This window comes from Sus scrofa, chromosome 10 (assembly GCF_054392235.1).
Source record: "Sus scrofa isolate SSC_HxYL_T2T_F1_AM1 chromosome 10, Sscrofa_HxYL_maternal_Yorkshire_Landrace_v2.0, whole genome shotgun sequence".
NCBI classification, from domain to species: Eukaryota; Metazoa; Chordata; class Mammalia; order Artiodactyla; family Suidae; genus Sus; species Sus scrofa.
In genome coordinates, this window is record NC_139392.1 from 11,790,213 (window position 1) to 11,810,371 (window position 20,159).

The 20,159-nt window shown below is 43.1% G+C and overlaps 1 protein-coding gene across 3 annotated transcripts in view; it reads right to left on the minus strand.

Annotated features, from left to right (window-relative positions):
• The window catches only part of LOC110255627 (uncharacterized), a 315,724-nt gene that overhangs the window by 130,568 nt on the left and 164,997 nt on the right, over nt 1-20,159 (minus strand). Inside the window, exons 3-4 of one of the 3 annotated variants that reach the window (XM_084979143.1) lie at nt 6,523-6,602; nt 4,727-4,850 (exon numbers count right to left, since the gene is read on the minus strand). The exons of 1 other annotated variant lie outside the window; for it this stretch is intronic. In XM_084979143.1, coding sequence (XP_084835269.1) covers nt 4,727-4,850; nt 6,523-6,602 — 204 coding nt within the window. The remainder of the gene's footprint in view (nt 1-4,726; nt 4,851-6,522; nt 6,603-20,159) is intronic. One more of the 3 variants, XR_014817324.1, reaches the window with a different exon arrangement.

Consider the following 20,159-nt stretch of genomic DNA (forward strand, 5'->3'; position numbering starts at 1 on the left):
TGAACACAATTTACTCATTCTCTGAGGGTTTAGAAAGTATTTTAGGAAGCTGCAATGTCTCCCTCTGCCATGAAGAGGCATCAATTATAGAAAGAGCCAACTGAATTATATGGCAAACATTAAAATTCTTATGATTTAATATATGTGGTTGTTGGAAACACCAATTATCAGTAGCTACTACATCCCATTATGTCTTTGAACTTCTTCATATAAGCTGTATACGAGATATTTATCGTCCATTAAAAAGAATGATTTAGAACTGCATTGGTTGACCAGAAGAATTTCCATATTGATTGAGCAATATATTAGCAGGCCAAGGGGACCTGAGTTTGGAGGAAAAACAGAGATGCTGTCCATTGGAGAAAGATGTTCCTTATTCAAGACACTTTATTCCTATCTGTTGGGGTGTCCTTATAATATACTTCCACCTGCTAGAAAAATCATTGCAATAAGTAGGAAAACTTTCACTACCTGTAGTATATTTGGAACCCTATTAGTGTGGTGCTCTTGTGCAGTGCACAACATCCTCAACCATACATGGTGGCCCTGGGAAATTTAGTTTTACATTTTACACCTTCATTTTGTATTATAACATTTACTGCAAAATTTATGAACATTTGCAAGCTAAAAAACATTTTCAAGCTAAAAAACACCAAATAGAGAACATTAAAAAAAAATACCAATATGCCCCTAAAATTAATTTTAATGGCAATGATAAAAACTAAAACGCTTGGACCAGACTTCTACATGTCTGAATATAGACACAGAGGCTATGATTTCTAGCTTGACTTCCCAAATATTTCCTGTGTGCTTGGGCCCCAATTAATTAATGCTCTTTCTCTGTTCTTACCTCACTTATAAATTTGCTAATTATACTTTTATAAAAGTACTTAATGACTTGTTTATAGGTCATAGTGAGTAAGCTATACTTTTGATTATGTACAATAAATCTGCCAATTTACATGGAAGCTCTTCCTAAGTTTTCAGTTATCATAATATTTTCACTTTTTTAATATGTAAGTGTCATGTCAAATTATAAATAGATGTTGAGGCTGTGATTCAGCCAGGATAACTTTCTGTATTCCTGTTTGTGTGCTCCAGTGTCATTTTCAATGTTTTAAAAGTATGAAAAGCATATTAGTATTGGAAACCACCTAGATGTCTACGAGTAGGGAATTGGTTAAGTTAATTACATATGTTCATTTACTGGACTGTTTAGAAAGCCATTAAATGGTGAGGCAAACATCTGTAATGTTTAGGGGAAAATGAAGTTAAAAAACCATGTGCGTAATATGCTACATAGAGATAGATGCTGATGAAGGATGGATAGACATTCATATGTTATCTGTAGAATAAACCTGCAGTAACACACAGCATGCTCTTTCAGTGGTGAATTATACGTGGATGGAGCATGGGTAATTTTTGCTGTCATATTTATATATTTTTATATTTGCTGAACTTTTTTTTTTTTTGTCTTTTTGTCTTTTTTTTTTTTTTTAGGCCCACACCCTCAGCTTATGGAGGTTCCCAGGCTAGGGGTCTAATCAGAGCTACAGCTGCTGGCCTACACCACAGCCACAGCAACACCAGATCTGAGCCGCATCTGTGACCTACACCACAGCTCACGGCAATGCCGGGATCCTTAACCCACTGAGCGAGACCAGGGGTTGAACCTGAAACCTCATGGTTCCTAGTTGGATTTGTTCCTGCTGGGCCATGACGGGAACTCCTTAACTTTTTATAATAATCACAAATTTCTTTTGTTTGGGAATTTTGTTGGTTAGGCTGTGCTAGGAAAATGCCTGTCTCCCACAAATAAATATTCTTTGGACATCCTAGAGAAATAGCCAGTGTTTAACTTAACAAACCAGGTAAGTTACTGGCAGAACTTTTCAGAGTTTGAGTTGTGCTTTCAGTACGCATCCAGGTTGATGTTTGTGTGTGTTTTCTACTAGTTTAGTTCTTGAGCATTTTCCCCAGGATAATAGAAAGGAAGGAAAGTTGGGTGTTGACCTGCTGGCTTCAAATGTACGGGAAGGGCTCAAAGGAAGTAGACAAAAGAACAGCAAAGAGGAGTTCCTGCTGAGGCTGAGCAGGTTAGGAGTCCAATATAGTGTCCATGAAGTTGTGGATTCAATCCCTGTCCTCACCCAATGGGTTAAGGATCCAGCGTTGCCACCAGCTGTGGCATAGGTTGCAGATGCAGCTTAGATCTGGCATTGCTGTGGCTGTGGTGTAGGCCGGCAGCTGCAGCTTTGATTCAACCCTTAGCCTGGGAAACTCCGTATGCCATGGGTGTGACCATAAAATGAAAAAAAAAATTTTTAAAGGAATGGGAAAGAGCATATTCCTTCTCTTTAGGTGATGGCAGCCCAGCTTGAATGTACTGGTTTGTGTTATCTCTTTATTTACACTATATCTATGTTTAGGCATCATGGCCAAGCACATCGCTGTTTTCAATCATGGGAAACACAAAGACGAGAAAGATTCACTGCTGCCCTCAAGGGACTTACAATTCATTCTATGTCTGCTTAGGCCTTAAGCTTCCAACACAGACTCAAACAACCAAGGCAATTTGCAGGGGACCAGCTGTTTTCCAAATAAGCCCTCAGGGCACTAAAATCAATGAATGTTTCTTTGCACACCATCACTCTACTTTACACAAGGAGATAGCCATTAAAACTCGTGAAAATAAGTCACCTAATCTACAGGCATCAAAGCTGAAACTCTTCACAGGGCCTTGGAAAGAATGATCTTTAGTCTCCGTTGGTGAATGAACCTGAGATGCGGTGTGTTCATGCAGGTGCCTTTCTGCAGACCTGGCCGTCAGCAGACACACCCTTAGTGTCAGGGCAGAGCTGAAAACACAGGGAGGGGCAGAAACAGCCTTGGGAAGCTGGTGGAGAGAGCTGTTTAATGGGTAAGCTCTCTACTGTCCGTCCACACAGAAGCATTCACATGGTTACGAACAAAGAGTAGTGGCAGGATGGTTTATTAATTGCAAGTAACTGTTTCCTCTTGCTGAAATGCCTTGATGTTGAAAAACCAAACACATGATAAAAGGACATATGCACAGTCAGCAGAGAAACCTCAGCTTTCAAAAATTTTCCAGGATGAAGAAAGTTGAGGATGGATTTGTTTTCTGGCTCCTCACAGCAAATGAACCACCAAGGGACTCCCAAGGCTTTGAATAATGAACCAGTCTCTCCCTCCCTCTTGTTCTCCACCTGCCACCGCCACCCCCCAGCCTCCTTTCCGCCTCTTCCTAGCTCTTGCTCTTTTGTCCACTCACATATGCATGGTGAACAAGTACCCAAGGAGTTGCTATATTTTGAATCTTCCTTCTTATGCAGCAACTAATACATTAAAAAAAAAATTCCACATATCCCATATCTAAGATCTAGGGGGTTACTCTAAGACAACATCAAAATTAGATTTCTAGTTTATAAGACATTTTTTCCCCATTGTTAAATAAACATGACCAGCATTCAACAATTGTGTTCATGAAGTGACTATCTGGGTATACTGAAGATTGAATTTCCTTTTTTTTTTTTTTTTTTTTTGGTCACGCTTATGCAAACTCCCAGACCAGGCATCAAAGCTGTACCACTGAAGTGACAACGTCAGATCTCATCACCTGCTGAGCCGCCAGGGAATGCCCACATTGAGTTTCTCACATATTTTATTCCAATGTTCAACATCAGTTGCTAATTTACACATTTCATAAGGTGGCTGCCTCAAAGAGACCTAGTTGGCTACGTTGACCAAATCCTTTGTGAAAAAATTTTAATTTGCTGCTGGGTCCTGCTGTAAAATGGGTGTGATAAAGTGTTCTCCAGTGGAGATACATTGCTTTGAGCCTCCCAGAAATGGGCCCAAAATATCTTTCCATGAAGAAACAATTAGAACCACAAAATACTAGGAGTGTTTGTCTTTAAACCCAAACAGTGGTGGATTCAAACAAAAGTCACACATACACACAACACACCCTATGGGATGCAGCACCTCCAAGTTTTCTCTCTTGTCTTAGACACAAAGAAGATGTGCCATTAACTTAAGTCAATGAGTTACGTCTTAAGATATTTGTTGGTAAATGATGTCTAAGTGTGTAAGAAAAGACTTCGACTACCTCTTTATAAACCTTCCAAGCCCTGAGGAAAGGCTTGGGGAAGTGGCACTGTTAAAAACCTATACCATGCTAGCCTCCCTTGAATGAACCAATCCCCTTTGCAAAAAAAATTAGGTGGAGGCAAAAGTGCATGTTCTGGAAATGAAGCCCTGCCAAGAAGTCATCGGTTCTTCCTGGTGTTGGAAAAACTTCAACTATATTACATGTATTTTCCAAACAAGGGTTTGAGGGCTCTGGAAAATTCTTCCTGGGCTACAATACAGAAAAACTGAAGGACGTAATTTGGTGTCCACTGTCCATTTGTCAGTCCAATGTTGGTTCTAATTTTTGAGTGTTGGAAATCTATAATCATATTCCCAGACTTGCCATGTGAGAGTCTTGGCTACAGTGAGCAAGAAGGTAGATTTTCTTTATTGGATGCTACTATTTTAGTTACTTCCATTTTCTTCCCCTGGACTATTAGAGAGGAAAATAAATCCCTCCAGGGGAGTTCTAGATTTGGCATCATGGTTTAAAAAGGGTGGGAGGGACTTGTGAGAGGCAAAAGGAAGGAGAAGATGGAGCCAGGGTAGAAGATGGAATGGGATGAAGAAATACCACTGAGCAGAGCCTCCTGAGGAAGTCCACGGCAGAGGCAGCCCAAGGAACAGTCACAGCCAAGCTCAATTTGCCCTCTGGCTTTTCATCATGGAAGCAGACACGACAGGCGCCATTTTTAATGCTAAAATGAAAGTGATGAAAAAGACTGTTATATATTTTGGGGTTTGGGGATGTAAACTGTTATATTTGGAATGGATGGGCAATGGGGCCCTCCTGTACAGCACAGGGAACTGGGTGTGATTGGGTCGCTTTGTTGTACAACTGAAATTGAAGAAACATTGTCAATCAACTGTACTTTAATAAAAAATAAATAATTTTTAAAAGATTTTAGCTACAAAAAAAAATGTAAAATGAAAGAATAAAAAGACTGTTATACAAACTTCAAAAGAACCCCCCACTTCTTTCTTTTTTCTTTCTTTCTTTTATTCTTTTATTCTTTCTTTCCTTCTTTCTTTCCTTCTTTCTTTCACAGTGAATGACATTCACTTTTTCTAGTCAATAAATAAATGTAAAACAAAAGAGAAACGTCTCTCCAAAAATGCACAAAGTCTCCATCCTCTGATGCTGGACACAAGGTTGAACAACATGAAAAATCATTCCAGCAGCTGTTTCTATACAGCAGCTATTAAGACGGGGACTCTCACGGTGTCACATAACCAGCGGTCGTACTGAGGAAAAGTGAATATACCGATTGATGTAATGCTCCTGGGAGGCAGGAGGAGTAGGGGTTTATTTGAGAAGAGAGGAAAGAAGGGTCAGGGAGCTGCGGCTCTAACCCGCCAACAGCGGTGGCATTGTTTGGGATGTTGATCCAGAAACCTACAAAGGCTCCATTATCCTTATTCTCCAGGTTGATTGTACACCTGACGAATGGTAATGGCAACATTAGCCGACCTGAGAGAGTTCTCCAGCCCTAATGTGTGCCAATAGTAAGCCAGACACCCTCACACTCTGTCTCTCCCTCTCTCCCTCTCTTTCTCTCTTGCCCTCCCCTCCCTATTTTGATAGCTGCCTGCTGTTTAAGCAAAGCGCTGGGTTTCCTGACAGCTGAAGCCCAGGTGGCCTCAGTATCAATCTAAACAAGTTGACATGAAATTGATCTTCCAGGGTTGGGACTAGGCGAGCTGGTGTCAACAGAGCATTCCACCTTCAGTAAAGATAATTCTTTCATCATCGAGGGTGAGGGGAGGGAGGACTTAAAAAGAGCTGACACAGGTGTCCAAGTTGCTCGCTGGTATTTGCTTTTGAAACTCCAATTGTGATGACATCACCCTATCAAAAGACTTTGTTTGTTGATGTTTGTTTCTGTGGGTTGTCAGTATATAACCATGCACAATTACAGCTGGGATCAACCGTCTATATTAAAAAGATGGAAAAATTGAACCACAAAAGAAACTTTGGGCAAAAGAAATGTTGACGGAAGCAAGCAAAGAAAATGCAACCTGGAAATTTCCATAGTTTTAAAAACAATCTGGACAGTGTGGGTGGACTAGTGGTTCAGAAAAATACATACAGTTGACTCTTAATTGTCCCACCAATAGAATAAGTAATCCAGAAATAATTTTCTATTTAGGTTTTCAAATCAATATGTGAACATTTTAGAAGTAGACTTATTTTAACCACGTTTGGCTTAGGATTCTTCTAGCTTTGGAACTTCATTCATCTTTGGGGACAATAATGTATGTTCAAAATAGAAGCCAGAGTGACCTTTCGATCTGTCTGAACTTAGCATGGTCAATGGGGAAAGAAAAAAAAAAAAAAAACTTTGTAGAGAGAAAATAAGTTGTACTCACGAGTTTAGTTTGGTGGCATGAATAGGGGCATTTCTTTCTTGAATCTCTCTGAGTTGGAACAGCTGGAAATGAGGCATGACCTAGAACGGCAGTGCAGAAACTACTAATCCCTTTACTATAGGAGTTGTCCTGAGATTAGGCTAGATCCTAAAATCACTATGAAAACTGATGGGAAAGTTAAAAATTTAGATAAGCAGCATGTTCTTTCATTTCTGCAACACAAGAATGAGTTGATGTTGGAGAAACCCAGACTTTTCCACTTAAAGAACATTCTGAAAACTCAACGTCAGCCTATAAAGATGAGAAAAATCTACACTTAAGAAACCAACTCAAGGCACCAAGGATTGTCTTCTAGTTTGGAAGCTGTGAAATTAGAGTTAGCAAATGTGTAGATTTTGTAGAATCTCAGGAAAGCTGGGCCCTAGCAGTGAAAGATCTAAAGGTACACATTGTCCTGAGCTTGCTCTGTGACTTAATGTGGGCTGAAGCTGAATGTGCAAATCCTTTGAGTGACAACTTAATTTTACCTCTAAAAGTCAATGGAAATAATAAAGAACACTACAAGTGTGCTAAGAGTATTGCTAAGATGATTGGGGAAATCAATGGTTGAGTATGTTAATAAAATTGGAACACTATTTGAAGTCTTGTTCTTAAACATTTAAAGAGGTAAAGCAAACTACTGAATATCTGTCCCCACCTAACCAAATGGGCCTTTCTAGAAATATTTCCTAGATCTTGGTGAGAAAACATTTTGGATTAGGGGAACTAAAGTCACCTCACTTCATTACTTTAATCAGTGGCACTCATCCTCCTCACACCAAGTCCCCTGAGATCTTTCACCCCAACCTAGAGAGTACTAGAAGTCACAATATCTGCTGGGGTCATAAGCTAACTGAAAGACAAGATAATTTTCATAAAGCAGCTCTTCTATACTATAAGAGAGATGAGGGGCATGGCTTCTTAGCATTTTGCCTAATTTCTCTCTTATTTTAGTGGATATCACACCCTCTAAGAAAGGTCTATGAAAGCCTGCCAGTAGAGACAAATCCATATAATAAGTCAAGCCTGAAGCACTGTACAACAGCCAAGACACAGGAAGAAACCTAAATGTCCATCAACAGAGGAATGGATAAAGAAGATGTGGTACATATATATATACAGTGGAATATTACTCAGCCATAAAAAAGAATGAAATAATACCATTTGCAGCAACATGGATGGACCTAGAGAATATGGTACTAAGTGAAGTAAGTCAGAGAAAGGCAAATATCATATAATATTACTTACTTGTGAAATCTTAAAAACGATACGAATGAACTTGTTTATAAATCAGAAACGAATTCACAGGTATGGAAGACAATCTGTGGTTACCAAAGCAGAAGGGAGGAGGGATAAATTAGGAGTTTGGAATTAGCAGATACAAACTACTATATATAAAGTAGATTAGCAACAAACTTCTACCATAGCACAGGAAACTATATTCAACATCTTGTAATAATCTGTAACGGAAAAGAATCTGAAAAAGAATATATGTATATATGGATAACGGAATCACTTTGTTATACACCTGACATTAATAGTACATTGTAAACCCACAATACTTCAATTAAAAATTTTCATTGAAAAAATCAAAATCAAGCTTGATGTAGCACTGCATATGTTCCTCTGATCACTGTTTTGCAGAGGACTTGATCTAGAGCTGTAAGTATTCTGGATCAATTCTTCTCAAAGCCACTTGCTCTTCATACGTATAATAAAATGTATTTTTGTTTTTTGATTTTTTTTAAGGGCCACACCCTTGGCATATGGAAGTTCTCAGGCTAGGGGTTGAATTGGAGCTACAGCTGATGGCCTGCACCACAGCCACAGCAATGACAGATCCAAGCCACATCTGTGACCTATGCCACAGCTCGCAGTAATGCTGGATCCCTAACCCACTGAGGGAGGCCAGGGATGGAACCCACATCCTCATGGATCCTAGTTGGGTTCGTTAACCACTGAGCCATGAAGGGAACTCTAATAAAATGTATTGTCTCTTTTTTGCACCATAAAAATACAAAATAGGTAATGCAAGTGAACATTTCAGATACCTTGTTTACCACTGTATTTGAGAATCAAGTTCAGTTCCTGACCGATCATAAGGATTCAAAATAAATAATTAGAGCATGTGCTTTTAACAGCAAGAGTTGTTTCGAATCTTGACCCTTCGTATCACATACATTGCAATCTTAAGGAACAGGACATTCTAAGTTAATTCCATGTTTTGTCAACAAGTAATGTTTATATGGAAACCCTGCATTGTTTAATCATGCTATTCTAGGAGTGGCTTTAGAGATGATTCGGGAGTTCAAGGCAATTGTCCCCTCCACTGCCTGGTCCGTTCATAGCATCCTTTTACCGCATCGAGTTCAGTAAGCCTGCCCTCCTCAGGTTCTGCTTGTCTCCGCTGACCATCTATTTCAAATATTTACTGGGTACCTAATGTGTATTACACCAGGCGTGAAAGTCCTCAAACCCTTATAGGCTTTATTCCTGTAGAGAAAAATGCTCACGGGTTATGGTAATGCTTTTCACCAGTGTCCCGGAACTCCGTTAACTTATATCTGCTGTTGTGCCTGTGTCCTAGATACCTGAGGTTTCTAGATTTCCAAATTCTAGGTGAGTGGGGCATCCCTGGAGTTCATCTTTTTGCTTTATATTTTTCCCCTGTGCTGGCACACTGCTCTCCCTCTGTCTCTATGTCGTTGCTTCTCATAAGTCAGGAGGCTGCAAAAGATTCCTTGCCTCTGTAGTGACTAGCCCAGTGCAGATTCTGAAAATATATCCGAAAAAAATATTTGGGGTTGGTGAATATTATAGCAGAGGAAGATTTGATTGTTTAAAAGCCTTGGCCTCACATTCATATAACTCAAGAAACATAAGCCCGGCTCTTTCCACATCGTTGCTCTGATTTCACTCTCATGGATGCGTTCTCAAGTTCATTCTCAAATCAATGCTGTTTTTCTGTCACGCTCGCGCCCAATTCATGCCATGCCCCATGCCCCGCCAGGAGGTGCACGAAACAGTATGGCGGGGCTGGGCAAATTTGAAACAGCCCATTGCCCATTAACTGGTTTTACAAACAACAATGAAACAGGAAATAACAAAGCGTGATCCTTGAATTAGTACTTCAGCTAAAATACTCAAGACTTTTTCCACAGTCTGTAAATTGCTCCAGCTGTGTTTTCACGGTTTATGAAATTGAGAGAGGCAACCTCTGGAGACAAATTAAAATCTTGGATCTGGTCAGAGATGATTTTATAATAAAGGTGCTCAGTTCTAGGGCACAGTCTTATAGATACGCCGAGCTATAAGCCAAGCTCCACTGAAAATACAAACAGTTTACTTTATGCATTGTCCACCCAGAGGGATAAGGATTGGCGTATATCAAAACACGGATCAGCCCAGAGAATAAGGTCGGTTTTATTGCTGTGTTTTACCAGGAGAGGATGAGGGTATAATATTTTATTATGAAACAACTAATAGAAGGAACAGAAGAACACGTAGAGATGGTCTCGCTTGGGAAGGAACTGAATAGTGGATGACGAGTGCCACCTTTTGGCTGGTGGATGCTTTGACGTTCTCTCTGTTAAATTGAAGGAAGGAGGGAAGGAAGGAAGGAAGGAAGGAAAGAAGGAAGGAAGGAAAGAAAGAAAGAAAGAAAGAAAGAAAGAAAGGAAGGAAGGAAGGAAGGAAGGAAGGAAGGAAGGAAGGAAGGAAGGAAGGAAGGAAGGAAGAAGGAGGGAGGAAGAAAGAAGACTTTTGGCTTAGCGAATATTGAGCTTTGCAATCTAATTCAGAAATATTACTAAAGTTCTTTTCCAGGTATCTCTGGGTCACATGCTGCTTGAATGAGCCTTTTCAAACGTCCTCAAACTCTACCCATTCAGATACTGCCGAGGAGGTTGATGTTAGCTATTTATTGCTCCCTGTTGCATCCCAGCGTCCCAAAGATGCAGCCAGAAAACTAAGAGAATATTGAAAGGCAGGCCACAGTTTTCAATTGCAATGCACTCCTAGCAGGGATGGCACAGAAGGAATCAAGACAGAGTCTGATTGAGCTAACACAGCCCTTGCAGTCTAATAGCCCTGAACTTAACCCAAGCTGTGACATTCTGGAAAAGATTTATGGCACCTGTTGGATAAGCATGGAGTTTTCCAGAGAAATAAATGAAACATACACGTAACACAAATACCATACAGGCACTGAGGCATGTCCCAGAGTCTCCCCACCTCAAGAAGATCTAAAATTAGCCACATGGGTGCCCACGAACTGTGGCGATGTGAAAAGATGTGGGAGAATAAGATCTGACCAAAGGCTTGGGTCACCAAGCCATAGTGACATGGGGAGTAAATCTGGGGACTGCATGTTCTCCAGAGAGGATGAGAGCTTCAAAAATCACTGGAGATGAGAGGTCTTCCTCCCAACCCCAGGAAAGGCAGGGATCATGAAAAGAGCCAATACTGAAAAAGTCTTTGGGGTTCATAGAGGCCAACTCTTACATTTACAACAGATAAACAGCACGGTCCTACTATACACAGCACAGGGGACTATATCCAATCTCCTGGGATAGACCATGATGGAAAATGATATTTTAAAGAAGAATGTATATGTACGTATGACTGAATCACTTCGCTGTAGAGAGAAATTGGCACAACATTGTAAATCAACTATACTTAAAAAAAAAATCCAGACAAGAAAAAGACTTCCCTTTAGAAGCATTTCCTAGCATCCCTAGAGATCTCCCTCATCATAATAAATCCTTAAAAGGAAGCAAAAGCATCTTGAGGTCCCACTGTGCGGGGGAGAGCCTAGGCAGACTCCATGGGGTCAGAGCCCTGGACTCCATCATGGCAACAGCTAGGCATCCTCTCCCTTGTCCTCATGGGCTTACCGAGTCCCTTCTGTAGGTGCCCTGGGCTTTGTCTCCATAGAGTGCTTAGGGAAAACATCGCAACAGCCTAAAAGAACTCCCCTTGTATTTCTGTAGGTAGACAGTCAGATGCAACATATGAGGAAATCAAAGAAACAATCCCGATGAGATGGAATTTAGTGCTGAGATACTGAGGATAAGCCCCAAAGTAACAGGTTGGGAGGACCTAGTCTAGTGTTTGGCACATGTCACACACTCAGAAAAGGTTACGTCACCATTCCTTCTCTCCTTCCTTCCAGCCACTCTCTCCTTTCCTTCCTGCTGTTCACAGTGACTTTGGCCCACATTTAACTCTGGGGCTGGGCTACCACACACAAGTCTTACTTTTTTTTTTTTTTTTTTATGGCCTCACCTAAGGTATATGGAAGTTCCCAGGCCAGGGACTGAATCCAACCTGCAGCTGTGACCTACGCCACAGCTTCAGCAATGCAGGATCCTTTTAACTCACTGCCCTCAGGCTGGGAATTGAACCCGTGCCTCCCCAGTGACCAAACTGCTGCAGTTGGATTCTTAACCCACTGTGCCACAGCAGGAACTCCACAAGTCTGACTTTGACCGTTATTGAAAGATCTTTTGATTGGAGGTTTAATAGAAAAGTTCCCCAGAGCTCAGCCCTTCTCCTGATGATGCTGAAAGGACACACCCACGTTGTATCCACAGCAGAGGCAGAGCTCAGGAGCCTGAGTCACCCCCATCAGATCAGTGACATAGGCTGTACGCAGTTAGAAGCTGGGATGGGCGGAGGGGGGAGGGGGGATGCACACAATTTCCCACAGTTTCCCTTACTTCAATTCCGAATTTTTACAACATGCTCTTTCTGACAGAGCTGACCCAGGCTTGACCCCCTCCCCCCCATAAAGGAAAGCATTTGATCAGGAACTGCTCTAGATGATAGATTTTATTTTCTCGCCATCATCCATGTGGTCTCCTTGCATGCCCGTGTAGCAGGCTCTGGCCATGGCCCCTCTTGAGGTGGTGAAGAGTGGGATTCACCATCAGAACCAGGACAATGAGCTGCCCAGAGGGCACAGGGTACCTGCAAATCCACTGAAGGAAATCCATTCATTTATTCCACAAATATTTGCCTATGAGACTCTCCCCTCAAATATACCATCTCAAAGCCCCAACCAACCCAACATGGTGGGCCTTATTCTTACCCCCATTTAATGGATGTGGAGACCAAGGCTCAGAAAAGTGAAATCAATATCTAAACCAAGAAAGAAATTTCCTTAGTGTGTCTGCTGAATGGAAAGAATTGATGGGCAGGAAAAAAAAAAAAAATCAGGGAAAAGTAGATCTTCAAGGAAAAGCTAACCAGAGGTTGGAGAAGGGCCAGCCGTGGAGGGAAGGTGAAATAAAAGACTGGGCACAGCAGATACAAGTGTTTTAGGTCAGTTACAAAGAACCAAAAGTTATATTAGAAAAGCTGTAAGACAAGGCAACATATTGATAAACGAAAATATTTCTACTTCGGATTATTCGCCTTTACTTTGTGCCTGTGGTCTGTGTGAAATTTTTGCATCTTTTATCTTATTTTCTTCCCAATCAAACACGGAAGGTGGGCATGAGAGACAGTACAGGCATCATTTTTCAAGCTAAGGCACCAAGGTTTGAAGCAGTGAAATCCCCTGGCAGAGGTCACATAGTTTGGAAGTACAGGGAGTGGGGCCCCCACCGGGTTTTGCCCTTGAATTCCAGTATTTTTATTTTACAGTGTTTTCACACCCCGGAAAAGCTGAACAAGCCCAAGGTTGGCAGTCTCAGGTGTAGTTAAAATAGATGGTTAAAAAAAAGACGAAACCTGAAGGAAGCCAATCCTGTTACACTTTTTTTCTCCCAGAAAAAATAAAGTACTAAAGATAGGAGATCAAAGGAGAACAACTGAGTCACAGCCACATGCTGAGAAACCAAAGCCAAAGACTTTGTTTGGATGGGAATTTTTTCAGCATCTAAAACATAACAGACTAATTATTAGTACATACTCAGTTTTCTATTGATGAATTTCATTCCAGAGGAAAATGTGGACACTGGAGCAAAACTATGACACAGCGAGTCATTGCATTATTATTCTCTATAAGAACAAATTTCACCTAGGGAGAGCATATAGACAATTTATACTGAACATGTTAGGTTAAAATTATACACAGGCATAGATTGCAAGTTTCCCTAGAGTTAGCCTGCCCCCTAGGAAGATGAAGACCCATCTCCGATTTTATATACAAGAGACAAAAAACAATTTTACGATAAATTATTAATAAAAGAAAAATTATCAGAGGAAAGTACCTAACACCAAGTCTGAGAAATAAAAAGGAGAATTATTCATTATTGCCTTCGTTGGAAAATAGGAGCAGTATAAAAAGTTCCTCAAGGCTACAATACAAAGAGCAAAGGGAAAAAAGGTGGTGGGAGGGAAAATGACCATTTACCTCGTTTCTAAATTGAAAAGGAGTTTGCTATCAGGAGATTCATAGAGCTGACCGTGTAATCATGCTCAGAAAGCTGGCATTTTTCCAACTGGAGCTGACGCATTCAAGATATAATAATGGTTTTCTGGCTTCCTACCTAATTTGAACTTGGCTCTGTTTTTTTAACAGACTTTATTTTTTTAGAACTGTTTTGGATTTTTCGGAAGACTCACAAAGATCGCACACACCCAGGTTCCTCTGTTAGTAATGCCTTCCAATCATGTGGTACATTTGTTGGAACAGGGACCAATGTCGATACCATCCTTTAACGAAGTCCACGGGTGATTCAGACCGCCTTTGTTTTCCTTTGTCATTTTCTGTCCCGGATCCCAGCCAGGGCACCACGTTAGATTTCGTTGCCGAGTCTCCCCAGGCTCTCCTTTTGAGGACCTTGCTAGTTTTGAGAGGACTGCTCACGTATTGCATAGAATGTCCCTCGATCAGGATTTGTCGAATTTTTTTCTCACGATTAGACGGGTTCTGAGTTTGGGGGAAGAAGATTAGAGAGGTGAAGTGCCGTTTTCATCATCTCCTAGAAAAGGCCACCCATGCTCATGGCCATGTGTCACTGCTGACCTTGACCTTGACCTTGAATACCAGGCTCAAGTCACGTTTGTCAGCGGTTGGGGGGAAGAACTTTCTGCTGTCTTCTCTCCCTTTCTCTCTCCCTCCCTCTCTCTCCCTCTCGCCCCACTCCCAATACTGTCTTCTTTCGAGGGCAATCACTCCGTCCAGCCGACAGTTAAAGAGCAGGAACTGATGGTCTCCCGCCTTGATGATAGAATACCTACATAAACATGCACTTCTTCCGCAAGGGTTCTTCTTTTCTCTTATTTATTTATTCCGCATTACTTATATCAGTGTGGACTCACATACATGTATTTTATACTTTGGGCTATAATTCACTACTACTGCATTTATTTTGTTGCTCCAATGGTTCCAGCTTTGGCCATTGGGAACCCTATCAACTGGTTTCTGTGTCTCTTTGACACACCCCCATCAATGTAGGGGTCTTTTGGTTTGTTTGTTTATTTGCAGGTTTGTTTTTTGTGTTTTAAGTACTGCCTTACTTTCTGGCACTACAAGAGACTCCAGGCTCATCTTGTAAACTGTTATCCCTCGGTGTCCATGGGATATTGGTTCCAGGACTTCCCCACACCCCTCCTTGGTTGCCCAAATCTGTGGATGCTACAGTTCCTCATGTACAGTAATTAGTATAGTTGGCCCTCCAGGTGTCAACTCTACTAATTAGAGGATTCAACTAATTGTGAATCTGCCGTTTATTGAATCTGCGGATGTCAACACACAGGTCCAGCTATACTTCCTTCCAAGTCCCAGAATCAACCATTTCTCCAAAGAGCCCTGGTTCTTTTTAATGGAGGATAATGTTAGAAACCAAGCTCTGAAAGCTAGATACGCTCATTGCTACTGGGCTGACTTGGCTCCATTTTTCTTTTTTTTCTTTTTAGGGCTGCACCTGAGGCATATGAAAGTTCCCAGGCTAGGAGTCTGGGCGCTACAGCTGCCAGCCTACGCTACAGACGCAGCAACACCAGATCCGAGATGCATCGGCAACCTACACCACAGATCACAGGCAATGCCAAATCCTTAACCTACTGAACGAGGCCAGGGAGCAAACCCACATCCTCATGGATACTAGTCGGGTTCTTAACCTGCCGAGCCACCATAGGAACTCCGGCTCTATCTTTAAGATCAGGTAAAGACTTTTTGTTCATATTTATTGAACATTTCATCGTGTTTGAAACTATACTGGACACCCAGCCATGATTAAGACACCTATGATTTTCCCTCATGAAGCTTACATTTTAAGAGTAAGAGTTTGAAAGGAAAAAATAAGGGAAAAAATAGATTATTCGTTTATTAGAAGGGGATGAGTGCCCTTGAAGACCAAATCACAGACAGGGAATAGGAGGGAGGGAAATTGCAATTTTAAATGAAGCAATCGGGGAACCCCCTCCACCCCCACCCCGCAAAGAAGGTGTGAGGACTGAAAGAGTCACATTGACATTTGGAGAACAAACACTGCAGGAGAGGGAACAACTAGTGTGAAGGCCCTGAGAAGAGAATATGCCTGGCATGTGCATGGAATGGAAAGGAGGCCAGTATACCTGGATCCTGAGATCCAGAGCAGAGCAATGCCAGATGAGATAGGAAAGCTGATGATGCAGGACTTCAAGGCAACAGGGAGCAGATGCCAAGCCTGTGGGGCAGGTCTGCCTCTGTGAAGGCTTTGAGTTTACTCTAAGAAAAATGGGATGGGGTCGGGGGCAGGTAATAGAGGGTTTGGATCTTCTTGGCTAATCATAAATGGAAACGTCCGCTCAAAATATATTTTTATTTTTTAACTTGCACAAGGGTCATGAAAAGACACTGTGACTCCAAGCCAAACCAAGGAACGCAACCAAGAAGGGATTCTACGTTTTCCACATGGCAGCAGTGGATGGCAGGGAATTCATCTTGAAGACCTCCAGGTGCCTTTCTTTGCCCTGGGATAGGGCTGTGAGCTCCTAAAGGCAGGGTGGGGCACCTCCCTGGTGGGGAATTCCTGAGTCTGTCTTCAAAGATCTGAGACAGAGCAGGCATCCAAAACATTCCCCCAGGCTTCTGCAGGGCACTCAGGAAAGAGGTTTCACCATCAGTCTTATCATTAGAGTGTTTGGTAAATTGATCTAAAGATTAAGAGTGGGTTGTAGTGGGTAAGGGGGAAACACTCATTTAGGAATGCTAAGTAACTTCAGTGGGGGAGCGCACAAGCTGACGGACTCACCAGCTTGCTGTCAACGCACTGTATCTCTCTCAAATTTCTTATTTTCCCTCTTACCTCCTTCTTCATTCTTTCCCTCTCTTTTTTCAAGACCCCTCTTGTTTCACACTAGGCATTTCTAGGGTTACCTCATCAACAAGGAGGGAGAGTTTTTGTTCGGGGGTATCGATCTGTAACAAGGTCTTCCATAATCCCTGGAACCTGGAGGCAGTGTCTCCCTCCTCCTCAGGCCCTTCGTTTCTCTCTGCCTCCCCGATGATGCTCTTAGGAAGGAATGGATGGAAGCACTAATAGAAGAAAGGACGTCACCACTTAGGGGCCGGCGACCCCGGTTAAGGCTCTCAACCTCTCAGCCTCAAACCCCTCAAGTTCTCAACTGGGAAGAAGGCGGTGCTTGGAAAGCATCCACTTCAAAGGGTTACTGTGAGATGTCAATGAACTAAAGAATGTCAAGTGCCCAGAACACGGCACAGTGAAGGACGAGGCTTCCACTATATCTGACTTGTCTTTCCCCATTTTGCTCTACTGTAAGGTCTGTGGGTCTAAAGCCTGTCCGGTTCATTTCTGTTTCTCTCTCAGAATCTAGCAGCGACTGGCACTAGTAGAGACTCAAAAGCTGTTGAATCAGTGGATTCATGAGGCTTATGGTATTGAGTCAGAATTCTAACACAGGGAGTCAGTGAAGGAGCATGGGCTTGGATACATTCTTTGATGTGGCCACTGATGAACATGTGTGGCTTAAGGGCTCCAGGGAGAAACATCCCCACAGTCCCTGTTTACTGTAGGGAGTGTGCCTACACCCAGATGGACAGTAATCCCCAATCCCCTGTGACTCCGTTTACGGGAAGAAAAAGACAAAAAAACCATGAGACTGACGGGACATTTTCACCCCTAAGACCCCTACTGGACAAGGATTGATATAGGTAACTGGGCAAGGCCAATGGGAGAAGACCACATCTCTCTGGACCCCACGTTGGTGCCCCCCCATCTTTAAGAGATAAAAATCCCTATTGGACAATAGAGAAGGGGGCTCTTCTATGCCCCCAGAAGCCGTGGGAACTTTTTGTTTTCCTTTAATAAAGACTTTGCTTGCTTGTTGTCTGTGTGTTCAGAGAGTTCCCTCTTCAACGTCTGTGAACAAGAACCCGGATTCGGGTATCATCTTTCTGGTATCAGGATCACCTCATATATGTTTCAGGAAGAACACACACCCACACACCCTCACACGCTGGCTCCGAGGAGTCAGGGTGCACCCCAAGGCACGCATTGTTGATGTCTCCTAGAGCTTTCCACGGCTCCACCATGTGTGGGGGTTCAGTCAGTGCTGCTGACTGACTGGGAGCTCAGACTCCAGGAGAGAGGGACCACTCTTAGGTCCGGCAGTTTGCACCTGCCGTCCTGCCTCCCCCATATGGGACGGCCCAGCAAAACCAAATTCTCAAGGTGCCCTTGTTGTCAAGGGCATAGAGACTTTTACCCAGGTTCACGCTGGCTGTATTTCTGCCTCATCGTGTGCTTTTCGGCTTCTTAATTAAAGGGGGAATTGAATGTGCTTATGGTAAATGGAACAAAGGGAAAATGATGGATGAGCTGCCACTGTGAGAACGGCCCTTCTGCAACCAGTGAACCTTTCCTTCTCCGAGCAAATATTTCAAGGGCTGCCCGTTAGCCTGGGATACGGGGACGAACAGAGCCTGCCCGGGGCCACCGGAAACCGGGGTACGTCATCCGCATTCACACGCCTCAGGGGACAGACTGTCTCCAGGTTGGTAAGGAGACAAGGAAAGCCCCACCAAAAGCTGCCTGCAAAGCACAACAAGAAAGCCTCTGAGAAGGGACGGCCAGACTGCCGAGAAAAGGCCCCGATGTGTCCCACGAAGGCTTCTCGGTCCTGCAGGCAGTGCCCCAGCTTGGCTCAGCCTGTACAGAAATGATGCTGCCCGCCAAGCAACACACTCTCCCAGGGGTTTGTTTAGAATTAAATGGTGGCAGCCCCGCTTGGGAACTGGGGAGACATTGCCTTCTCTGCCACCTTGGGAGTCTCTTTGAATCAAAAGTGCTTCTTTGGTAAGTTCTTGGGGGGCAGGAATGTGTGTCGGAGAAGTCAAAGCAAAGGCGGGGCCGGGGGTTCAGGTTGAAGGTTAGGCAACATGACCAGCTACAGTCTTTCCTCTGGCTGGTTCTACTCTTAGAAGCAGAGCCAAGCCACCAGCTCAAGTGTGAGCCCAGTCTCTTCTGCCTTGGTCTTGCTGCCCATCAAGGGAATAGCTACAGGGGGGAAAAAATGTGTCCAAAGAGACCAGAGGGAGGAATGGGGGGAGTTCAAGTTTTGGCCAGCAGATTTCATCTTTTGTGGCCATTAGAATCACCTGGAGGCTTTTTCAATTTTTATTTTTATTTTTTAATGTTTTGCTTTTTAGGGCCACACCCATGACCCATGGAAATTCCCAGGCTAGGGTTTGAATAGGAGCTGCAGCTGCCGGCCTACACCACAGCCACAGCCACACCAGATCCAAGCCATGTCTGCAACCTACACCACAGCTCACAGCAATGCCAGATCCTTAACCCACTGAGCAGGGCCAGGGATCGAACCTGCATCCTCATGGATACCAGTCGGGTTTGTAACCGGTGAGCCACAACAGGAACTCCACCTGGAGGCTTCTTAAGCCTCTGAAAACCCGTGGTCATTTCCACCACCAATTAAATCAGGTCTCTTGGTGTGGGTCCAGGCATCAGCATTTTTTAAAACCATCCAGGTGACTCCTGAGAGAAGCCAGGTGTGAAAACCAATGCTCAGGCCATCAGGGTCTGCTGGAAAGGCAGAGGTTGGAAGAAGGCTCTGCATGGCCTCACGAGCTCCAGGCTCCTGGAAGCTAGCCCATGAACACCCCCATCCTAGAGCTGACACACATCAGTTGGCACAGAGCCCATGAACACCCCCATCCTAGAGCTGACACATTTCGGTTGGCACAGAGCCCACCTGTCTCTACGTGGCCTGAAGGGCAGAACGTCCCTGGGAGTGATTTTCTAAGAGGACCGTTTTCACTGTGCGTAACCAAAAGATTACAGACATATCAGCTGAGGCGCTTCTGTTTCAAGACAAAGGACTTTAGTAAGAATAGACTAGAGTTCATCGCTGCTCAGTTTACAAGGACAAAAAGCAACTGTTGCACCACCACCGGTGTGCGCCTCAGATGTCAAAGGTTTGGTAAAAGCTGGGTTTAATTGTTGCTAAGAAGAACAGGAAATATTTATGTAGGAATAGCAGCAGCTGCTCCAGTGGTACAGCTGGGGCTGGTGGAAGATATAATTAAGAAAATTGTGTGCGGGAGGTCTGGAAAGCCACCAGAAGGCACAGGAGCCTTGGTTGACGTTGTTTTGCATCGGCGTTTTGTGTGTGGGCACCGGAGCGTC